Source organism: Microcebus murinus, chromosome 4 (genome assembly GCF_040939455.1).
Source record: "Microcebus murinus isolate Inina chromosome 4, M.murinus_Inina_mat1.0, whole genome shotgun sequence".
Classification (NCBI taxonomy): domain Eukaryota; kingdom Metazoa; phylum Chordata; class Mammalia; order Primates; family Cheirogaleidae; genus Microcebus; species Microcebus murinus.
In genome coordinates, this window is record NC_134107.1 from 11,925,394 (window position 1) to 11,946,086 (window position 20,693).

The 20,693-nt window shown below is 53.9% G+C and overlaps 1 protein-coding gene across 22 annotated transcripts in view; it reads right to left on the reverse strand.

Annotated features, from left to right (window-relative positions):
* Window positions 1-20,693, reverse strand: part of NRXN2 (neurexin 2) — a 111,595-nt gene that overhangs the window by 89,145 nt on the left and 1,757 nt on the right. For all 22 annotated transcript variants that reach the window (XM_012777959.2, XM_012777961.2, XM_076001766.1 and 19 more), the window contains exon 2: window positions 12,002-12,978. In XM_012777959.2, the coding sequence (XP_012633413.1) occupies window positions 12,002-12,728 (727 nt within the window). In that variant the 5' untranslated portion in view covers window positions 12,729-12,978. The remainder of the gene's footprint in view (window positions 1-12,001; window positions 12,979-20,693) is intronic.

Here is a 20,693-nt window from a genome sequence, read left to right on the forward strand (position 1 = left end):
AGGGCTTCCCCAAGACATACTCACGCTCAGTGACACACTGACACACATAGGCACTCAGCAATCCAGTGGCACATATAGCCTCTCACATAGCTCACACTTGAAGCCTTTGCACACAACGACCCAACCACCCTGCATCGACCCACCCACACAAGGGAGAAAAGGCATCAGGACACAGTCAGTCCTGCCACAAAGTGCTGTGTGACTTCCCTCCTATTGGCCTAATCTCACTGAGCCGCTAGTGCCTCTCCTGCAAAAAGTTAGGGGGAACTAGATAGTTTCTGAGCCCCCTTTGGACTGTGGCTCAGATTCTGGGATAAAGGCCTTCTCAACAGCTGGGTGAGGCAAAAGGTCCCAGGCTGGATGGCCACTGCAGTGGGGAGAGTGTGCCACACTGGGCCCAGCTCTAGATCATGCCACCCCTTTGGGCAGGCAGCCCTTACCTGTTGGGGGTGTGCCTGGGCCTGGCCTTGGGGCTCACCAAAGGGGTCAAGAGAGAAGATGGAAGGAAGGGAGGACAAAGGCAGTTTCTTCAACTAGGCTATCGCTCCCCAAGCAGGCTGAGCTCTGGTCTGCTTCGTAAGAGAAGCCAGGCAGCCCCAGCTCCAGACATCTGCCACATGTCCACCTGCCGACCTACTGGGAGCCTTCAGATGGAGCAATAGGGGGGAAGAGACAAACAGAACAAGCTACAAACATACAACCCAGTGGGGAAACACACACACACATGTGCAGGCCCCTGGATACACATGTATACATACACGCGCACACATGCATACACACACACTGTCTCCTCCCACCTCCAACCCCATTTTTGTTATTTGTTCATTTGCTCTTGGGGAGGTAGCTATACTTCAAAACAAACACTGCCATTTGTCATACCTTATACCATCCCCATGACACACACACACAGAGGCTGAATGCAAACACAAGACCTGCAGTGATCTAATACATAACATTAGATGCGTATACCATACGCTGCCACCACCCCACACTGCCGCCGGTGGCTACAGACACACACCGAGATGAACACAGCTCCCTTGCAATCTATCTGCCATTTCCTAAACCTACACACACAGCCTTTCCACGTCTGCATGCATTACAAACACACTTCCTCACAACACAGAGCTGCTTTCATCTGCAGCTGCATCCCCCAAAAGCTGCACATACAACAATTTTCTTAAATAAACTGAATCACATTACATTTTGGGGGGAGCTGGCTAGTTAAAGGAGCCCTCAGGAAAACCCTTCAGCTCTCGTGCAGACCGCAGCGTCGGGATTTCTTTGGTCCCAGGGTGCTAAAGCCCTGGTCAGTCGGCACAATCATCTCGCTAGCACCTGTGCAAACAAGGCAGCATGGTGATTTCTAGATAATCCAACAAGGCAGATATTTCAAAAAGTATTTCCACCTGCCAGAAACATGCGTCATGCTATCTCTGCCCAGGAAGGTGAAACAAGCAAGCTTGGTTTGCTTCTGGATTCAGAGAGACGGCGCCAAGAGACTCGGGTACCGCTCTTGCTCTGCTGCTCTTTGCTTTCTGCTGATTCACCCCCCCTCACCTGCCACCAGGGCCCCTCTAGGCTTGGTCCCCTGCCCGCCACACCTCTCCCTGGTCTCCACAGCAGCGGCTCACTTTCATGGCTTAGGGATTCCCAAACCTCTATTTGCAGCCCCCGCCTTGTCCCTGAGTGCCAGTCCTGCTGGCCACCTGTCCGTTCAGCAATTGCTTGGCCAACTCTCTGACATCTAAACTCCACCACGGAGGCCATTTTCAACACCTCCACCCCCACAACCAAGTGCCTCTTTCTCTGTGTTTAGCAAAGGCCAGCATTTTCTTTCTTTTTTTTTTTTCCTCTGGTCTCGCTCTGTTGCCCAGGCTGGAGTGCAGTGGCGTCAACATGGCTCACTAACACCTGGAACCAAGCAATCCTCCTGCCTCAGCCACCCAAGTAGCTGGGGCTACAAGTGCACGCCACCATGCCCGGCTAAATTTTTTGTAGAGATGGGGTCCCACTATGTTGCCCTGGCTGATCTCAAACTCCTAGGCCAGCGCTTTCTTTTTTTTTTTTTTTTTTTTTTTTTTGAGACAGAGTCTCGCTTTGTTGCCCAGGCTAGAGTGCTGTGGCGTCAGCCTAGCTCACAGCAACCTCAAACTCCTGGTCTCAAGCAATCCTGCTGCCTCAGCCTCCCGAGTAGCTGGGACTACAGGCATTTGCCACCATGCCTGGCTAATATTTTCTATATATATTAGTTGGCCAATGAATTTGTTTCTGTTTAAAGTAGAGACGGGGTCTCGCTCTTGCTCAGGCTGGTTTCAAACTTTTGACCTCGAGCAATCCGCCCGCCTTGGCCTCCCAGAGTGCTAGGATTACAGGCGTGAGCCACCGTGCCTGGCCTAGGCCAGTGCTTTCAACCAGCAGTTCGTGAGCACTACACGTGACCACTACACGTCTCACACTACTGGGCTCCAGTGATTTCGCTAATCAGCCATATGCCAGGCACCATACTGACCCTCAACGTGCGACATCATGCGTCAGCCTCACTGCAACCCTAATGAGCTCGGTGGTGGTGTCTGTCTCTTCTGTACAGAAAAGGAAACATGCCTACGAGCACAAAATCACCTCTGCCCTTCTCCAGCTCCATCCTGGGTCACCATAGCCTCCAGCCTCACCCCTGGTTTCCTGCAATAGCCTCCTTCTGATTGGTCTTTCTGCTCATCCTCAGACTGGCCCTCTTGGCACGGGCACCTGATACACGTACTAAATACTGCTGTGAGTGACACACACGCTCAGAACCTTTCAGTGGCTCTGGTACAAACCTCTCTCCTGTGCTCCCGACCTATGTACCCATCTGCCTTCAGAGCAGTCTCACGGGCTTCTCACCCTCAACGTGTCCAAGGTGGGGCTCCTAACCCTTCCCCGAAACCCTCTCCTCCTGCATTTCCTGATCAAGCGAGGCACCCAGATAGCTGCCCTGCTCTTTCCTCAGGCCAATCACCAGGCCCTGTCGATTCCATCTGCTAAAACCCTAAAAATGAAAGCAAACTGCTAGAGAACCTGATCATCCCTCCATGCCCACCAGCACAGCCCAGACCAGGCCCTCACCAGCTCCTCTATTCGGAATGTTAATAACCCCTGGCTGGGGGAGGTGGCTCACGCCTATAATCCTAGCACTCTGGGAGGCCAAGGTGGGTGGATCCTTTGAGTTTAGGAGTTCGAGACCACCCTGAGCAAGAGCGAGACCCCGTCTCTACTAAAAATAGAAAGAAATTAATTTGGCCAACTAATATATATACAAAAAATTAGCCAGGCATGGTGGCGCATGCCTGTAGTCCCAGTTACTCGGGAGGCTGAGGTAGGAGGATTGCTTGAGCACAGGAGTTTGAGGTTGCTGTGAGCTAGGCTGACGCCACAGCACTCTAGCCTGGGCAACAGAGTGAGACTCTGTCTCAAAAAAAAAAAAAAAAATCCCTGAGCTAATCCCTACTATGGCCAGTCTTTTCACCCCACAATTCATACCCACACACTGCCAAAGTGGTCCAACCACATCGCGACCCTACAGAAACTTCTTCAAGGCTTCTCAGTGCCTACAGGAAAAAGTCCAATCTTCTCAGGAAAGTCCGCTGGAAATTTGACTGTGTCTCCCACCACCCTCCTTTCCTTCGACAATCCAGGCTCCAGTCACCTCCCACCTTCTTCCGGTTTCCCTAATACGCCATGTTTCTGCACATACTATTCTTTGCTTTTGAAACAGTCTTCTCCACCCACAGCTGCCTGAGAAAGTCGACACTACCTTCAAGACTTAGGTCAATACATGTCCGTCTATATTCTGAACATGGGAGAACTAGCTGCCCTCTTGTGTACCAGCTCTAGGTATGTACATTCTATTATTATTTCACTTATTCAATCTATATTGCAATTGTGTTTATATGTCTGCCTCCCCACTGGACTAGGAAATATCCAAGAGTAAGGACAATGTCTCATTCATCTCTCGATATCCAGCTGCTTGCACAGTTCCTGGCTCAGAAAAAGGCATTCCTATGTTTGTTGAGTCAATAATAAAATAATACTTGTCATGTACCAAGCACTTAAATTTCGCCTGGCTCTTCACAGGCATTACTTCTTTTACCTACCACCACTGCCTTGTGAATGGATTTTACTATTACTCCCTTTTAGAAGTGAGGAGAACAAGACTCAGAAAGCGTAAGTTCAAGGTCACCCTGGCTGTTAGGGAGAGAGGTGATCCAGCTTAAAACTTCCAATGAGCTACATTCATGCCTGGAAGTCAAGACATCTAGAAGCTGACTCTAATCTATAGTTCTGATTTTATCTCCCACAGATCACAACCAACTTAGTCTCCTCACCACACCCTGATCCACTCAACTCACCTCCCCTACACTCCTCATTTAGGCTGTTCTCCTGGCGGGAAAGCCCTGCCCTTTCCTATCCACCACTATGACTCTCACTCTGTCATCCTTCAAGATCTAGCCAAGTCTCACCTCCTTCCTGAAGCCTTTCCTGAGTTAATAAACATAGTAGCATTTATCAGTCACTTAGAATAGTACCTAGAGCACTGTAAAGGATTTCCATATATTAATTCAGTTAGTTCTTACAACATTATTACCTCCATTTTACAGAGTAGGACATTGAAAAATAATGTGGATAAATAAATTGCCAAGTTCATACATCCAGCAAGTAGCAAAGCCAGGTTCAAACCCAGGCGGCCCTTGCTCTTAACCATTCTGCCATCTTCACTTGGGAGCATCTAGCTTGTCTTTGGGTTCTGAGAGCAAGTGCATTCTGCACTGCTTTCTAGAGAAGTCCATCCCATTCTGCCTGGAGCCGCTTCCACCCACAGAAACTGTCATGTCCATGATACTGGATATTAGAACTGACAGTGGGGCCAGGTGTGGTGGCTCACGCCTGTAATCCTAGCACTCTGGAAGGCCGAGGAAGGAGGATTGCCTGAGCTCAGGAGTTCGAGACCAGCCAAAACCAAAAGCAAGATCCCATCTCTACTAAAAATAGAAAAATTAGCCAGGCACTGTGACACATGCCTGTAGCTACTGGGGAGGCTGAGGCAGGAGGATCGCCTGAGCCCAGGAGTTCCAGGTAGCAGTGAGGTACGATGACGCCACTGCACTCTACCTGGGGCAACAGAGTGAGACTCTGTCGCAAAAAAAAAAAAAAAAGAAGAAGAATTGACAGTGACCCAACATACATGATCTCATTTACTCAACTTTCACACACATGAGTCTTCCCTGCCTCACCAGAAGACAGAGACAGTGTCATAGATGGTATGTCCTGCCTAACATGAACTCCAGATTCCAGGAGATTGGTTATCAAGGACAGTGATTAAGACCACAACAAAAGGGAAAAGAAACAGGTCTAAGTAGCCAAAACAGACATCTAACACCTGGACATTAAAAACTGTTATTTTTCTCATAGGAGAACCTCCCAGGCCCTAACCATAGCCCACTTACTGTTAGTGACACACAATCCTAACATGCTTGGGAATGCCGATTTCCAAATGCTGGTTCACAAACACCAGCATACAGAGAGAGAGAGAGAGAGAGAGAGAGAGAGGTGTCAGTTGCTACCTGACAACTCCTCCTAAGGGCAAAGACGGAAAAACTATAAAAAGCTAATAGAAGAACTCAAAAGCACAGCAGTCAGACATCGTTTCAGGCAGGGACAAGTCCCACTAAGGAACCACTGCGTGACAGTCCGGTGTAATATCTGAGGGGAATCACGACTGCCCTGAGTCATCAGGAAAAGGTTAAATAACATTCCAGTTGTTATACTTAGAGAGGCAGAAAGGTGTGTAGCATAGTGTGAAGAGATTTCCATCTGAAATGTGTTACATGTTGGTAAGTTTTGTGTTTTAATGGGCTAATCCTCTGCTGGGATTCAGATCCCAGCTCCCACATCCCTGAGCCTCACTTTGACCCTCTGTAAAATGGAGACAGTTACCCTCATGTGGCGATCATGAGGGTTAAATGAGACAAAACATCAAAGGCACCCAGTGAGTCCCCTCTGTCTCCTCCCTTGACCATGTGACCTGATTCTCTTTGTATTCTAACTGCTACTTTACTGGGTCTGAGGCCACTCCTCTTCCGCCCCCTCCCAACTGCATGCTTCTCTGAAGTCTTGTGCTTAATTCTCCCCACCTTCTCCTTGGCCACTTCCTCCAACCCCAGAGCTTCCGATACTATCTCTCCACACACGGCTCCCAGGGCCAGGTCTCCTGCCCCATTTTCAACACAAAGCTCTGGTCTCACATTTCCAACAGCCTGGAATACCAAGGGCCACCACAATTCAACACCTGTGTGATCTATTGTTCCAGACCTGCTCCCCTTCCCGACATCCCCCTTTCCTCTCAGCCTCCACCATCCTTCTTCCAACCATGCAAACTTGAAACCAACTCCTCTCCTTCCACTCCACACCCAAGAGGCAGAGTCCCACAGCTCCAGTTCAGCAATGCCCTCAACTACTGCCATGGTGACTGCCACCAGCCTTCCTTGCCATTGCCCAAGACAAACAGGGTTCAGGGCCTCCATATTGCTTCTGAACTATCTTCCAACTGATTTCTTTGCCACATAACTCTGCCATCTATAATCCCTCTACACTTCACTGCCAGCTTCCTAAATACAGTTCTTATGTTATCCACTTACCTGCTCAAAATTCTTTTGTGAATCCATTTGCCAATGCGCTGCACCCAGTCAGCATCCAATAAATGTGAGTTAAATGATTTAAGGTAGATCTCCAAGACCTGGCCTCAACCTGCTTCTCCTGCTTAGATTCCACTATTTTCCCTATACTCCTTGGTACCCCTCTACAGATATGATGTATTAATACATTTCCACCCTTCCACACCTTTGTTCATACCAGTTCCTTTGCTTGGAGTGACCTCCCCAAAACCAAGCTTATTAATCAATGTTTAAGACCAATTGTAAACAGCATGCCTTTCATAAACCTATTACCAATCCCCCAACTTGTAAACTCTCCCCTTCCTTGAAACTCCAATAGCACTTTGTTTGTGATAATAACTACCATTTACTCATCACTAATTAGGCACCAGACACTCATTTAATTCTCACATCAAACCTATGAGATAAGTGGGCTTATCCTCATTTTACAGATAAGAAAAAATGAGTCTCAAGGTTAAGTGCTCACCTGATATCACAGGCCTAGTGAGTAGAGAAGACAGATATAAATCCAGATCTGAGCCACAGGAGTCTATGGCTTAATACCTAAGCTACAATGACTCACTGCATCTCTAGGCATATACCGCACTCCATTGTATTGTTTTTTCACTATTATTTACTGAGCATTTTCTATGTGCCAGGCACTGTTCTAAGCATTTTATACGAATTAGCTAATCTAATTTTCACAACTCTCTAAGGTAGGTACTATTATTATCCCCATTTACAGATAAGGAAACCAAGTCAGAGAGAGCTAGGGTCGAAGGTCACTGCCCAGGCAGTCTGGATGCAGAATCTGCACTCTTAACCACACGCTGGATAGCTTTTTTATCTGCTTCCTCAATCAACAATCATCTCCCAGAGCAGAGTCCATCTTATTCATCTGACTCCCTTGCAGTGCCCAACACACAGCCTATCCCAAAGGAGCCCTTGATAACTACCTGTTGAATTAATTCACTAACAAACTTACAAAACACACACAAGACATGTGTATCTATCTCCCTACAAGCACACTTATTGCCACTAGTTTCCTATTTATCTCCTGAGCAAGGTATACATCTGACACTCTGTCCTAAACATATGGGCCACCATTCTATGGGAGGTCTCCCACACACACCTGCACATCCCTTCTTCTTGATCACTTCTCAGCCCCTTCTCCACATACTTGGGTGACATGAGGAAGCACTAATGTGCAAACCACTGCAAAATCCTGGTCTACTCAATCCCGGTTTGGGCAGATAATCAGCAAGAGCACACAGACTCTCAGCTGCTCACACTTAGCTCCATCTTCAGTTACGTGTAGACAGACCCTCAAGAGAAAGAAAGCAAATCTCCTAGCATACAGATTCTCAGTCAACGAGTAAGCCCAGAACCTGGGAAAATAGGGGGTATTCCAAAGGATCCACAAATCCATATGCACACCAAACATCTGAAAGCAGATTGGAACGTCTTGCACATAAAGCTGAAACCATTTTTCTAATGTATATTTTATTAACCACAATGGCAAATATAACATCAAAGTCATCTAAAAGCTTTTATGAATTCACAGTAGCTTTGAGTCATTTATGTTCACAATAAGCAGGTATAAAAATAATAACTACTTTGGAAGGGGTACTGTGAATTACTGACTTTTAAAAATGTCCTCAATCTCAGAAAGAATTGAGAACCACTCACAGCAGATAGTAATGAAGTGACTGTTACTTCCAGGGAAGCTTAGGGACTTTGGCACCAAGAACTGTCTCAGAGATCAGGAGCCAGTCCTGCTCCCCTTAAAGTCTTCTTCCACCCACCCCAATACCCAATAGTGGGAGCCTATGCCTTTCCCCCTTGGCTGGATGAGAAAGTACTAGAAGTGTAATGAGCACTTACCAAAGCTTCCTAGGAATTAAAGAATGAATATAAGAAGGAATGAGGTTGCAGAGTAGAAAGAGAAAGGAAGGGAATCAGGAGAGTTGTTGATGGGCCTGTCATCTCCACATGCAGTGTCTACAACCCCCACGCTCACCTACAACACATATCTGAAAATACACGATGCATATTTTCATATATACATACAGCCTTACCCCTTACCTCAAATACTTATTAATATCTCTTCATTCATTCTACAGATCCTTTATTAAACACCCACTAAGTGCCTGGTACTAGATGAGGTGCAGGGAATACAGACATGAATAAAGACACAACCCTGGCCAGGCACGATGGCTCACGCCTATAATCCTAGCATTCTGGGAGGCCGAGGCGGGCGGATGGCTCGAAGTCAGGAGTTCGAAACCAGCCTGAGCAAGAGCGTCTACTAAAAATAGAAAGAAATTAATTGACCAACTAAAAATGTATATACAAAAAATTAGCTAGGCATGGTGGCACATGCCTGTAGTCCCAGCTACTTGGGAGGCTGAGGCAGTAGGATTGCTTGAGCCCAGGAGATTGAAGTTGCTGTGAGCTAGGCTGACGCCACAGCACTCACTCTAGCCTGGGCAACAAAGTGAGACTCTGCCTCAAAAAAAGACACAACCCTTCAGCGCTGCTCTCTCAACAGATATCACACATACACACACGCAAACTTTACCCTACCAGTGGTCTGACACCCACCTCATATCTCACTTTCCCTTTTCTTACTTGAATCTCATACACACACACACACACACACACACACACACACACACAATGGGTCAGATGTACATACACTGCTGTCTCTCACAGCTCCAACACAGCTGACACATTCATCCGGTACCAACTCGGCACGCTCATATACACACATCCATCCCTCTCACACACATGAACACCAGCACGTCTTAGACATGCAACCACACAACCCATATTCAGAAGCATGCACCTTGTCTGGCTCACTTGAGTCCTTTCAGGAAATAGATTCAAGGGCTCTGGTTGACCACGGTGCCTCTGGCTGCATTTTTCATACACCGAGGTCAAATTCAGCCACAGTGAAACCGTGGACGAGGTACTGTAACCCCACTGTAGCTCAAACTTCCCCTCCATCAAATTAGAGTGGTGGGTCAACCTCTTTTCTTAGGAAAGCATATGGAGAGGAGTCATAGGAACCAGAGAATCAAGTTAAGTTCCTAGAAAGAAAGATTCCTCATAGATCTGGGTGCCTTACTGAGGTCTCATGTTAAATCACGTGCACATGGGTACCTATTCATGAGCACACACCCACACACGTAGGTACTACTCACTCTACTAAGCACTAGCTCCTATCTGTAAACACTACTGTTCAAACAGACCCATTCACACATAAAATACACATTGCCAGACTCTTGGCCCCTGCATGCAGGCAAACACACAATTTCACAGTTTAAGGAACACCTGAACTCCTTGGAGAAAAGGCGAGAAAGTGTCAGATTAACTTAATACACATAGTTCCTGAAGATATAACCCACAACCTTGTCCAAATAACCCCACAAAAACAATCCTCAAACCCTCCTTAAGTGTTCATCTACCACAACTACAGATACACAAACTACCATCCAAAGTACAGGCTCCCCATACCCAGGGCCACACCTGCTGACTCGGCTCCTCCCATGGCTGTCCACAAGAGCATGGCCACAAGGACACCCACTCCCAAAGCAGTCCCAGAGCCACACTGGTTTGTGGGCACACACGTGCACATGCACACACTCCCCAAAAGGCTCTACCTCTCGGAGGGCAGACACACACGTAACCGCTGAGTGGCCCACAACATCTAGAGGTACTGGGGGAGAGGAAGCAGGTCTGACTGCACATACCTGCTGGACAAACGGCTGCCAGGGACAAGGGATGAAGGAGAGGCACATGCCCCACCCCCAAACACAAGGGGAACTTCTTCCCCACTGCCCAGCCAGACGCAAAGGAAAGAGGTTCCTTAAATCCCTCCTTCCCTCATCCCCACTCAAACCACAGACCAACCCCAGGCCTGTCCCAACCCAACGACTTGGCCCCCTCACTTCGCTCATCTCCACCAGACACCCGGCCTCTGGTAGCCAGGGTGCTGGCAGAGCCCCTCCTCCCTCCCATAAGCCTCCCTTTCAAGTCCCTATCCCAAGTTCAAGTCCATATTCCAGAGCCCTAACAACCCCTGTCCTCAGGGGTCTCCCACCCAAACTCCAGCTCTCCGGGGCTCCGATGTTTAAAACAGAAGCCTCCACTCTCAGTCTCTCACTACCAGCCATCTTTGCCCCTCACTAAAACTGTCAGCTCCCAGTCACAAGCCTGAGAAGCCTCAGCCGCCCTCTCCCTGGGCTTTCGTTACCCTCGGAGGGGCCAGGCCGATTCTGTGGCGAGAAAGAAACATCTGGTTCCGCCTTCCTGGCGGGGGTGCAGTCCCCGCGCTCCCTCACCTGCCCTCGCCTCGCCGTGGTGCCCTTCTGCCCACGCCGCCACCCTCACGACTCGGCCCTCATCCCCCGTCCTGCCCAGGCCTCACAGGGTGCACCTCCCGCTCTTCACCCGCGGACGGCCCCAGACCGCGGCCCACGGTAGACCACGCCCGGCCCCTCACGGCCGCGCCCGCGGCCTCTCACAGGCCGGTCCCCACAGGTCCCGCCCACACAGACCTGCCCCAAGCCTTCTCGGACCCACACTGGCCCCGCTGGAGGGCCCCACCCACTCTCTCCCATAGGCCCCGCCCCACAGGCCCCGCCCACACAGACCCGCCCCAAGCCTTGTCGGGCCCACACTGGCCCCGCTGGAGGGCCCCACCCACTCTCTCCCATAGGCCCCGCCCCACAGGTCCCGCCCACACAGACCCGCCCCAAGCCTTCTCGGGCCCACACTGGCCCCGCTGGAGGGCCCCACCCACTCTCCCCCATAGGCCCCGCCCCACAGGCCCCGCCCACAGGGTTCGCCCACACAAGCCCCACTCTCAATCCTTCACGGCTCACATAAGGCCCGCCTCCCGCACAGGACCCACCCACTGCCTCCTTCAGGGGCCCCACAGTCCCCGCCCACAAGGCCCCACCCGCTGCCTCTCACGGTCCCCGCCCGCAGAGACCCCACCCACAAGCCGTCACCTGCGCCTCACAGTCCCAGCCCCAGCGCCCCACAGGACCCCACCAGCCCCTTCAGAACCTGAGGACACAGGCTACCCAGGGGGCGCCACAGGACTCACGCTGGCCACGCCCACATGGGCCCCGCCCACTAGCTAACCTCACGCCTCTCCCCCACCCAGACTCGCGTCCTCGCGCGCCCCTCCCGGGGACACGTCCCCGCAACCCTCGCGTGCTGCGCGCTCGCCTTCGCGCCCCGGCCTGCGGCTCTCGGGCGCCCCAAAGCCCCGCCCCTCACTCCCGACGGCGCCCGGGGCTCACCTTCGCTGCAGAACTTGCCGCCGAAGCCCGTGTGGCTGCAGTCGCAGCCCACCTCGCCGGGGGCCAGCACGGTGCAGAGGCCGCCGTTGGCGCAGGGGTTGCGCGCGGGCGCGCACAGCGGGTCGGCGGCGGCGCCGCGCAGGCCCTGGCTGCCCAGCAGCGCGGGGGGCCGCTCGCCCAACTTCAGGTTGGCCAGGAGGCCGCGGAAGGGCGGCTCGTACTTGACTGTGCTGAGCGTGAGCGCCGAGAGGCGCACGTCGGGCGGGATGCCGCCCACGAACAGGTCGCTGGCCACCTGCATCTCGCGCCGCTTGGAGCGCACCTCGGCGGCGCGGGCCTCGCCGTCCACCGCCAGCGCCGTGCGGCGCGCGTCGCGGGTCAGCAGCACCATGTGCCAGCGGTCGTCGGCCACCGGCGTGTCCAGCTGCAGCGTGGCCGGCTCGGCGCACGAGAGCGTGAAGCGCAGCCGCAGGCGCCCGTCCACCAGCAGCAGCTCCAGGAAGTCGCAGTCTCCGCCGTCGTCCAGGTAGAGCAGCAGCGCTCGCGTGGCGTTGGTGCGCAGGCTGAAGCTGAGCTCGCCGGTGCTCGCCGCGCCCGCCCAGCGCGCGTAGCGAGCCCACTGCCCGGGGCCGCCACCGAACTCCAGGCCGTCCGCTCCCGCCACCAACGCCAGCAGCAACAGCAGCAGCAGCGGCGGTGGCGGCCGCCACCGACTCCCGGGCGCCATGCCTCCGGCGGCCCCGGCCCCGCCCGGCCCCCGGCCCCGCTCAGGCCTCAGAGCCGTGGGCGCATGGGGCGGGGAGGGGGCCGGGCGCCCCCCGCGCCGAGCGGGGCTACCTCGCCCGCTCACAGTGCCATGGGCCCGGTCGCGGGGCAAGGCGCGCAGAGGCCCACGTGCGGGCTTTCCTTGGGCTGCGGCGGCGGCGCCGGCGCCCCTCCCCCGCTGCGGGCTCGGATGGAAGATGGGGGAGGGATGCCTGTGGGGGAAACAGAAAGGAAAGGGTTAATGAGGGACTTAGAGGAGGAGGGCCCTAGGTGTCCCTTTTGTTTCCGTTTTGGACTTGAGAAGCTGGCCCTGACCTGGAGAGGGTCCTGAGACAAAAGACACCACCAAGAATGCAATACTGGGGGCCCCCCAGCACTTGGAGAGAGATGACACTGGGGGGGAGGGGTCGGGGTGGCATTATTGGTTTCAGAGGTGGACAGGTGGGGAAGTGACACGTTAGAGTACAATAGGAGCCAACAACCCAAGTGTCCTCACCCTCACCCTCTCAAAGGACCCAGGTGTCAGGACCAAGGCCAGCTCCTGGGGCTGGGCCTAGGAACTCTGCTCCAGCTGGTGACCCCAGCGCCTTCTCTGAGCTGCCCAACCTCTGTGCCTGGCTCCCAGCTCCAGCCGGCTCTTCTTTTTCATCAGCTCTTGATGCTAGATAATGAAGTTGCTAAATAATTCATTGGGATTAATTAAATGCCAATTCGTCAATGGTATCACAGGGTAACCAGGCAGGGAAGGGGGCAAGGGAGAGAAGCTAGCCAAGACCCAGGTATCCAGGCCCCAAGCCCTCTGCATCCATACAAGGACACAGGCATCTGATTGTGTATCTCCAATTCCCCCCAACCCATACTCTCCCCTTCCCAGGCCCCAACCTTTCCTCTCACCAGCCCAGGTCCTTCCCGAAGCTAAATGTCTGTCACCCTCAACCACCAATTCCTGGTCCTCAGCCTCAGGACTGGCCCCACTACCCAGGTTCTCTTCACCCCTCAGTTCCTCCTGCCACCCCCACCCAGGACTGGGGGAGCCACCAGGAGGCAGGCAGGCTCATTTGCATAAAATTGCCTTTCTGAAATGATTACCCTTGTAACGGGCTGTCAGAGAGCAATTTATACCCCACGCCAGGGAGGGGAATTTGCATCTCGTTAAACTCTGAGTCGTAATTATTTATATCCAACAACCCTCCTGAATATTGCATTGATTTTATTTTGGGGAGGGAGGGAGGGAAGGAGGTGGGGAGAAGCCTAGGAGAGAAGCAGGGAGGGGCCAGAGTTTAGGAAGAGACAAGGAAAGATTGAAGGGGGGAGAGAGAAAGAGGAAGGAGAGAGGAAGCGCACGAAAAGTGACAGAGATGGAAGAGTGATGGAGGAGGAAGGTGGCCTGGTGGGCAGAAAAGAAAAAGAAGATAGAGAAAATTAAATTCCCAATTCAAACAGCATTTGTCAAGGCCCTGGATGCTGGGCATTTTTACAAATGTCATTTTACTTAATCATTCAGAGAAGTCCCATTATTCCCATTAACCACGAGGGAAACCCACGTAAGAAGTCTGGGACTTTCCCAAGGTCACACGGCCAATCAGTGGGGAACTGGAACTCAGATCCAAGTCTGTTCCACTCCAGCCAGCATCCCCGGGAAAGAAACAAGGACAGGATAGCCACAGGTGTAGCCCAGACGTGAGAGCCAAAAGAAGAGGAGAGGGCTGACTTGGGGAGGGGAAGCAGGGTGCAGTGAGGAGCCAAAGAGCTATGTGGGAAGAAGTTGGGCCCCCCCTAAAAACCATAATGGTGAGTCGAGAGTGGCGCATCTACGGAAGGCAGATGGGACAGGGAGGGCCTCATAAAGCCACAGGGAGTGTGTGGGGAGCCATGTCCAAGAGACCAAAACAGCCCAGCCCCTTCTGACAGCTGCCCTCCCAATCCTACAGGCTCCAAGGGGGGGGACCCAAGTGTCCTGCCCCAGTGCCTCTCCAAGGGCTGCCCCTTCCCAGGCAGAGGGGAGGAGATCTAGGCAAGCAGCCCCCACTCTCTACAAACACTGTCGAGGTTATATATAGCTTTGCCACTGCCTCTCCTCATTGGGTAATGGAGATAATTAACATGCGCGGGCTAATTAGCCAATCAAATTAAATGCAGCACCTGCTTCCAGCCTGATTGACGCCCTCACCCCCCCCACACGCACCCCCACCCCAGCCCTGGGCAGAGGAGGGGGTCCCTCAGTCGTCGGGGAGGGAAAGGCCAAAGCACCCCCACTTTTCCAGAAGGAGTAGCCAGAGACCCCAGCAGAGGCACAGCCGTGTGGCCAGAAGTGACCATCCTTCCTCCCTCCCTGCTGGGGTCTGGGTCTCAGTCTGGCCTAGCCTAGCCTCTGACTGCCTCTCTCCCAGCCCCCACCCCCACCTCCGGACACTATTTTGGGGAGGGAATTAATTAGCTATCGATTTCCGCTGGCGGAAGGAATAGGATTCCGTGCCGCTGTCCACTCACCCCAAGCCAGGGAGAGGGGGGATTTCTGTCCCCTGCCCCACTCCCACCCCAGTTCCCCTGCCATGCTCACATCCCCCACCCTCTAAGAAGTGGCAGAGGGGTTCTTGAGGAAAAGCCTAGGGAAGGGTCGCCCTTCGTTCAGAGAGTTGGAGGAGGACAGCGAGGGATGGTGGGGAGGCAGACAGAGCCTGGGAGACAGGCCCTGGGTCCTAAGAGCCAGAGGGACTGTTACCTGCGAAGCAAGTGAGAGTCCAGGAGGAGGTGACCATGCTCTGTGTGAGGAGGGAGGCACGTGTCTGCCAGCTGCTGTGGGGCAGAGCCTGGGCTTATGCAGGCGCCTCCAGGGAGGGGAGAGGGCAGGGTCCAAGCCTGCGGCCCCTCAAGGCTCATTACTCATTCTCCCCACAGCCCGCAGCTCTGCAGCGCAGGCTGGCCTGGCTCGGTGCCGGGGGCACAGGGGCTGCAGGGCTGACCAGGAGGACGGCCCAGCCTTCCCTGAGTCCTCTCCCTGGGGACCTAGAGACCCCTGGGGCAGCTTCAGGCTTCTGAGGCAGAGATATTCCCAAGAGGAGTGTGAGCTAAGCGGACACCTGGGTCCTTTCCACCCCACCCCCCCTCCCCATGCCCAGGAAACGTGCTGCTCTTCCCCACACCTTCCCCTTCCTCCAGCCTCCTCAGGCCAGGCTTCTGCTGACCTAGCCTCCAACCCACCCTTCTCCCAGGACACAGGGTGTCCCTGCAGACCTAGGGTGCCCCATCCTCCCTCGGCCCCTGGTACTCCACTCTCTGGCCTCAGCAGCAGCCCTTATCTCCAGCGCTCTGCTCCCCAGGGGCCTGGCCCATTGCTCCCACAACTACATCAAGTAAACGGTGTCCCCTGGAGTGCAGGGAAATGGCCCCTCCCCTGGGCTCATGCAGTGCAGTGGAAGCTCCCCTGCACCCACAGCATTTAGGCACTGTCCTTCAAGACCCACTGTCCTTTTCCAGTGCCCACTGCCAGTGCAGGGACGTTGGTGAAAGCAGCCCCCGGTACCCTGCGTGCTCATTGGCATCCCCGTGCAGTGCACACGGCTGGCCTTGGGCCACCACAGCTCTGGGGAGCTGACCTCCCCAGTCATCCTGGGATTCTGCACCCAGTCAGTCCCCTAGCGTCCCCTGCCCACAGATGGACCCTGCAGCCTCAGGCCACTGGTGACCAAAGCTGGAGGTGGGGTGGCTTGGGGTGACTAGGCTGCCCTCAGGACCCCTGCCTACTCTCTCCCCAACTCTGCTCCCTCCCATTAACTCTTTTTTTTTTTTTTTTTTTTTTTGAGACAGAGTCTCACTTTGTTGCCCAGGCTAGAGTGAGTGCCCTGGCGTCAGCCTAGCTCACAGCAACCTCAAACTCCTGGGCTCAAGCGATCCTGCTGCCTCAGCCTCCCAAGTAGCTGGGACTACAGGCATGCGCCACCATGCCCGGCTAATTTTTTGTATATATATTAGTTGGCCAATTAATTTCTTTCTCTTTATAGTAGAGACGGGGTCTCGCCCTTGCTCAGGTTGGTTTCGAACTCCTGAACTCAAACGATCCGCCCGCCTTGGCCTCCCAGAGAGCTAGGATTACAGGCGTGAGCCACCGCGCCCGGCCCCTCCCATTAACTCTTGCTGGGTCCTCCTAAGCCAGACAGCCTCATCCTCATCCTCCCACAGCCAGGGCAGGGCCACTATAGCCTCTGGGCCACAACTTTGGGGCTCCAAACTCTGCATTAGGTGGGACCCCCATGTGCCCTGTCTTATTTCATCCTCTGGGTTCTAGCAGGTGCTTTTGTCACTCAGGCTTTCCGACGAGGAAACTGAGCTTAGAACCATGTATTCGCTTGCCTGATGTCACAGTGCACGTGTGGGTCTGTCTGCTGGCTGCAAAGTCTATGGCCTTTCTTCTACCCTGTAGTGTCCCCAGGCCACAGGGCCATGTCTGGGGCTCAGAGCCCACCCTCCTCTGAGCTGGCCTTCACAGGGGACACCACCCTCTACCGGCGCCCCAGACTCTGAGCCCGCCATGGGGCTCAGAGAAAGAGGCCTCAGAGCTCATGGAGTTCATCTCTCTCACTTTTCCCTGAGACGGAAACTGAGTCCCAGAGAGGGGCAGTGGCTGAGCAGGGATTACACAGAAAAGCAAGACTAGAACCAAAGTCACTGGCCTTCCATTCTAGATGCTTCCCACTGTACCCGCTGATCCAGACCTGGGCCTGCCAGACCAAAGTCCTCAGCCCCGACTCCACCAGCAAAAAGTGAGCAAATGGGTGCAAATTCTGGGGTGAGGAAGTCTGTGCCTCCCCTGGCGGAGCCCTTGGCCAGGGGACCTCTCCCAGCATCCGCACAGCCCCCTCTCTGGCCATGCCAACACAAACACACACACACACCTCCAGCCTGGGAATGCCAGCCTCCCTCTGGCTCTCCTCTCCTCACGCCAGCACCCTCTCATGCCAGCTGGGAGCGAGACAGCAGGGGCCTCCCCCAGGCGCCAGGGAGGAAGAGCTGGGTTTACACACATTCTGGTGGCCCCAGAAGGCAGCACGTGGACAGGTGGGAGAAGTGCGTGTTACGGGGGGGAGATTTTGGCTCAAGCTAAAGAGAAACTTGCTGGCAATCCAAAGCCTCCAACAGTAGAGTAGGCTGCCTCAGGGGGTGGTGAGTTCCCCATCTGTGGAGGTGTGCGAGCTGAAGCAGCATGACTACTGCCTGGGGATGCTCAGGAGGGGGCTCTTGAATCATATGGGAGGGGGACACCAGACTGCTTGACCCATCAGGTCCCTTTCACGTGCAGAATGTTTTTTGGAGAGTCTCCTCTCCCCTTAAAACACCAGGCAGGATTGGCAGGCTGCAAACAGTTCCTACCTTGCCTTCCTGCCCCTTCCTGTGAGCTCTGATGACCTGACAGAGACAAGGGAAGACCCCCACAGCAGGTACACACCCAGCCACAACTTCAGCAGTGGGCAAAAAAAGTTAGTGCAGTGGTTAAGGCACTGGCTCTGGAACCTGGGTTCAAATACTAGCTCTACCCCTGTCTAGCTGTGTGACCTTTGGCAAGTTACTTGGCCTCTCTGTGCTTCAGTTATTTAATGTATAAAATAGAGATAATAATGTTGTCAAAATTAGAATTAATATATGTAAAGCATTTAGTACAGTGCCTAGCATAAAGTGCGAAAAAGTGTGTGTCATATTAATGATGATTGTAAGACTCCTGAGCCTTTTACAGTTTGCAAAACTATATGTATATAGTGTTTCCTTTGATTCCCACCAGTGCCTGGTGAGGGAAGTAAGCAAGGTGGGTATTATCATTGCCCCTCTTACACATGAGGAAACTGACATGCAGAGGGAGAAGGGGCCCACCCCAGGTCACACAGCTTGTAAGTGGCAGGGCTGGGACTCAGATTTGGTTCTGTATAACTCTCAGCCCTCGTGCCCTCCACTCGGCCTTGGAAGGTAGAAGAACAAGTGAATAGGTCCAAAGACAGGTGGGCTGGGAGTGAGTGGGCATGTCTGTGGGTCCCCTGAGCAGGTCTCTGGGCACATGGAGAGAAGTGTGAAGAGGGCTGGGCACAAGGCGGGCAGCTCCGGGTGTGCAGGATGAGAACACTGAATGCTGCCAGGCGTGTGGGGCTGGGGAATTGGGCGGCCTGGGGTGGAGGTACAATGGAGCAACTCGGTGGAGCGGGGGCCAGAGCACGTGGGACCATGGGGGTAGGCGGTGGGAGAGATGAGCTCCAAGTGTCCCACAGCTGGGGCACACCAACCTGGGTGGGTGCAGCCTAGTGATGCAGAGGGGACAGATGGTTTCCAGGGGCGGCCTTGTGAGTAAGCACAAGGTGCCTGGAATGTTCTGAAAGGTACCATGACAGGTGTGTGTGTGTGTGCAGGGAAGGTTATGATAATGATGACAAAAATAGCTGCCATTTAGTAAGGCCTTCCGTGTGCCTGAGAAATACATCCAATGAAGAAAAGGTTGCAGAGTGCTTAGCACGGAGCCAGGCACACAGTAGGTGCACAATAAATACAGTTGTTACTATTGTTATTGCCATCATACTCGTCTCATCTCCTCTTCCCAACATCCCCATGAGATAGGTGTTAGGATCCCATTTTACAGGTGAGGAAACTGAGGCTCACTGAGGAGTAGAGCTGAGTCCATGCAGCCGCCCCCACACCCCACTGTGCTAAACAGCCTTGTGAACGACAACAGGTGCCATGCACACGCCGGAAGGTGTGCGCCGGATCATTTGTTGAATGAGCCTGGGAAAACCCACGGGCCTGTCAGTGTGGAAGGGGCTGGGGTGGGAGAGCTGCTCCAACAGATGGAGCAACAGGGTGGGTGGCACGTGAGGACACACAACCGGGGCATCCCTGTGGGGGCTGGGCCCAGGAGCTGTGAATGCATGGACAGTGTGTCTCCAGCGCAAAGGCAGGTGTGGGGCCCCCAAGTGTGAGGCTTAATGCTGGGGGTGGGGAGGCTCAGAGGAAGGCCAGGTGTGGCTGAGTGCTAAGCTCCACTGGGAGGGATGGCGGTCATGGTCAGGACGGGTGGCAGAGCCTAGGGCTTGGGGGCTTTCTGAGGGTACAAAGATAAGAGAAAGAGTAACAGGGAGAGTGAAAGGGGGAGAGAGACTCAGGGGGTGAGGCAAGACATGAAGGGTGTGTTCGCATGCATGTGTGCACACACACGTGAAAACATACAAAGGCCTGGGGCAAAGTGCTTGGGACCCAGACGAGCACGTGGTACTTAATCAGGTGCGTACTGGGGGACAGGAGGCTACTGTGTCTGGGGGGGGGGGTGCATGTGTGGGTGTGTATACCTGGAAGTGATGGTGCATCTACGAGGGGAGGGCGTGTCCCAGGGAGTGGAGGCGTGTGTGGCAGGAGCACAGGTGTGCCTGAGCTGGCTGGGAGCCTGCAGAGGAGAATGGCTGGATGGGGCTGTGTGTGTCTGAGGGTGAGGGCAGTGCTGGGGGCTCTGGGGGCATGTAAGGGCCTTGTGTGTGTCGTGCACATGACAGCAGGGTGTGTGGGGGAGGTCTCTGAGGCGGCATTGAGGTGGCGGGGAACGTGGGTGGTATGCTGCTGGGAGGTGTATTGTGTACGCAGGTGTGTGTGCTTGTGTAGGTGTGTGTGTCTGGGTGGGTGCCACTGAGCATGTGTATCAGTGTCAGGGTGTCTGTGTCACTGACAAGGGCAGGCGGGAGCGAGCAGCCAGGCCTGGGTAGAGACTGAGAGTGAGGAAGGGAAGCCAGGTGCCCAGGCCCTCTGGAACCCAGCCCCCTCCTCTCGGGAGTCCCTTGTTATAAGGGCTCAGCGCAGGCCAAGGCGCCAGGGGAGGCCCAGGGCTCCTAGAGAGAACTCCCCAGCAGCCATGGCCTGTCGGCCAGTCCCGCCCACCCCTGTGGATCTGAGACGAGTCTGAAAA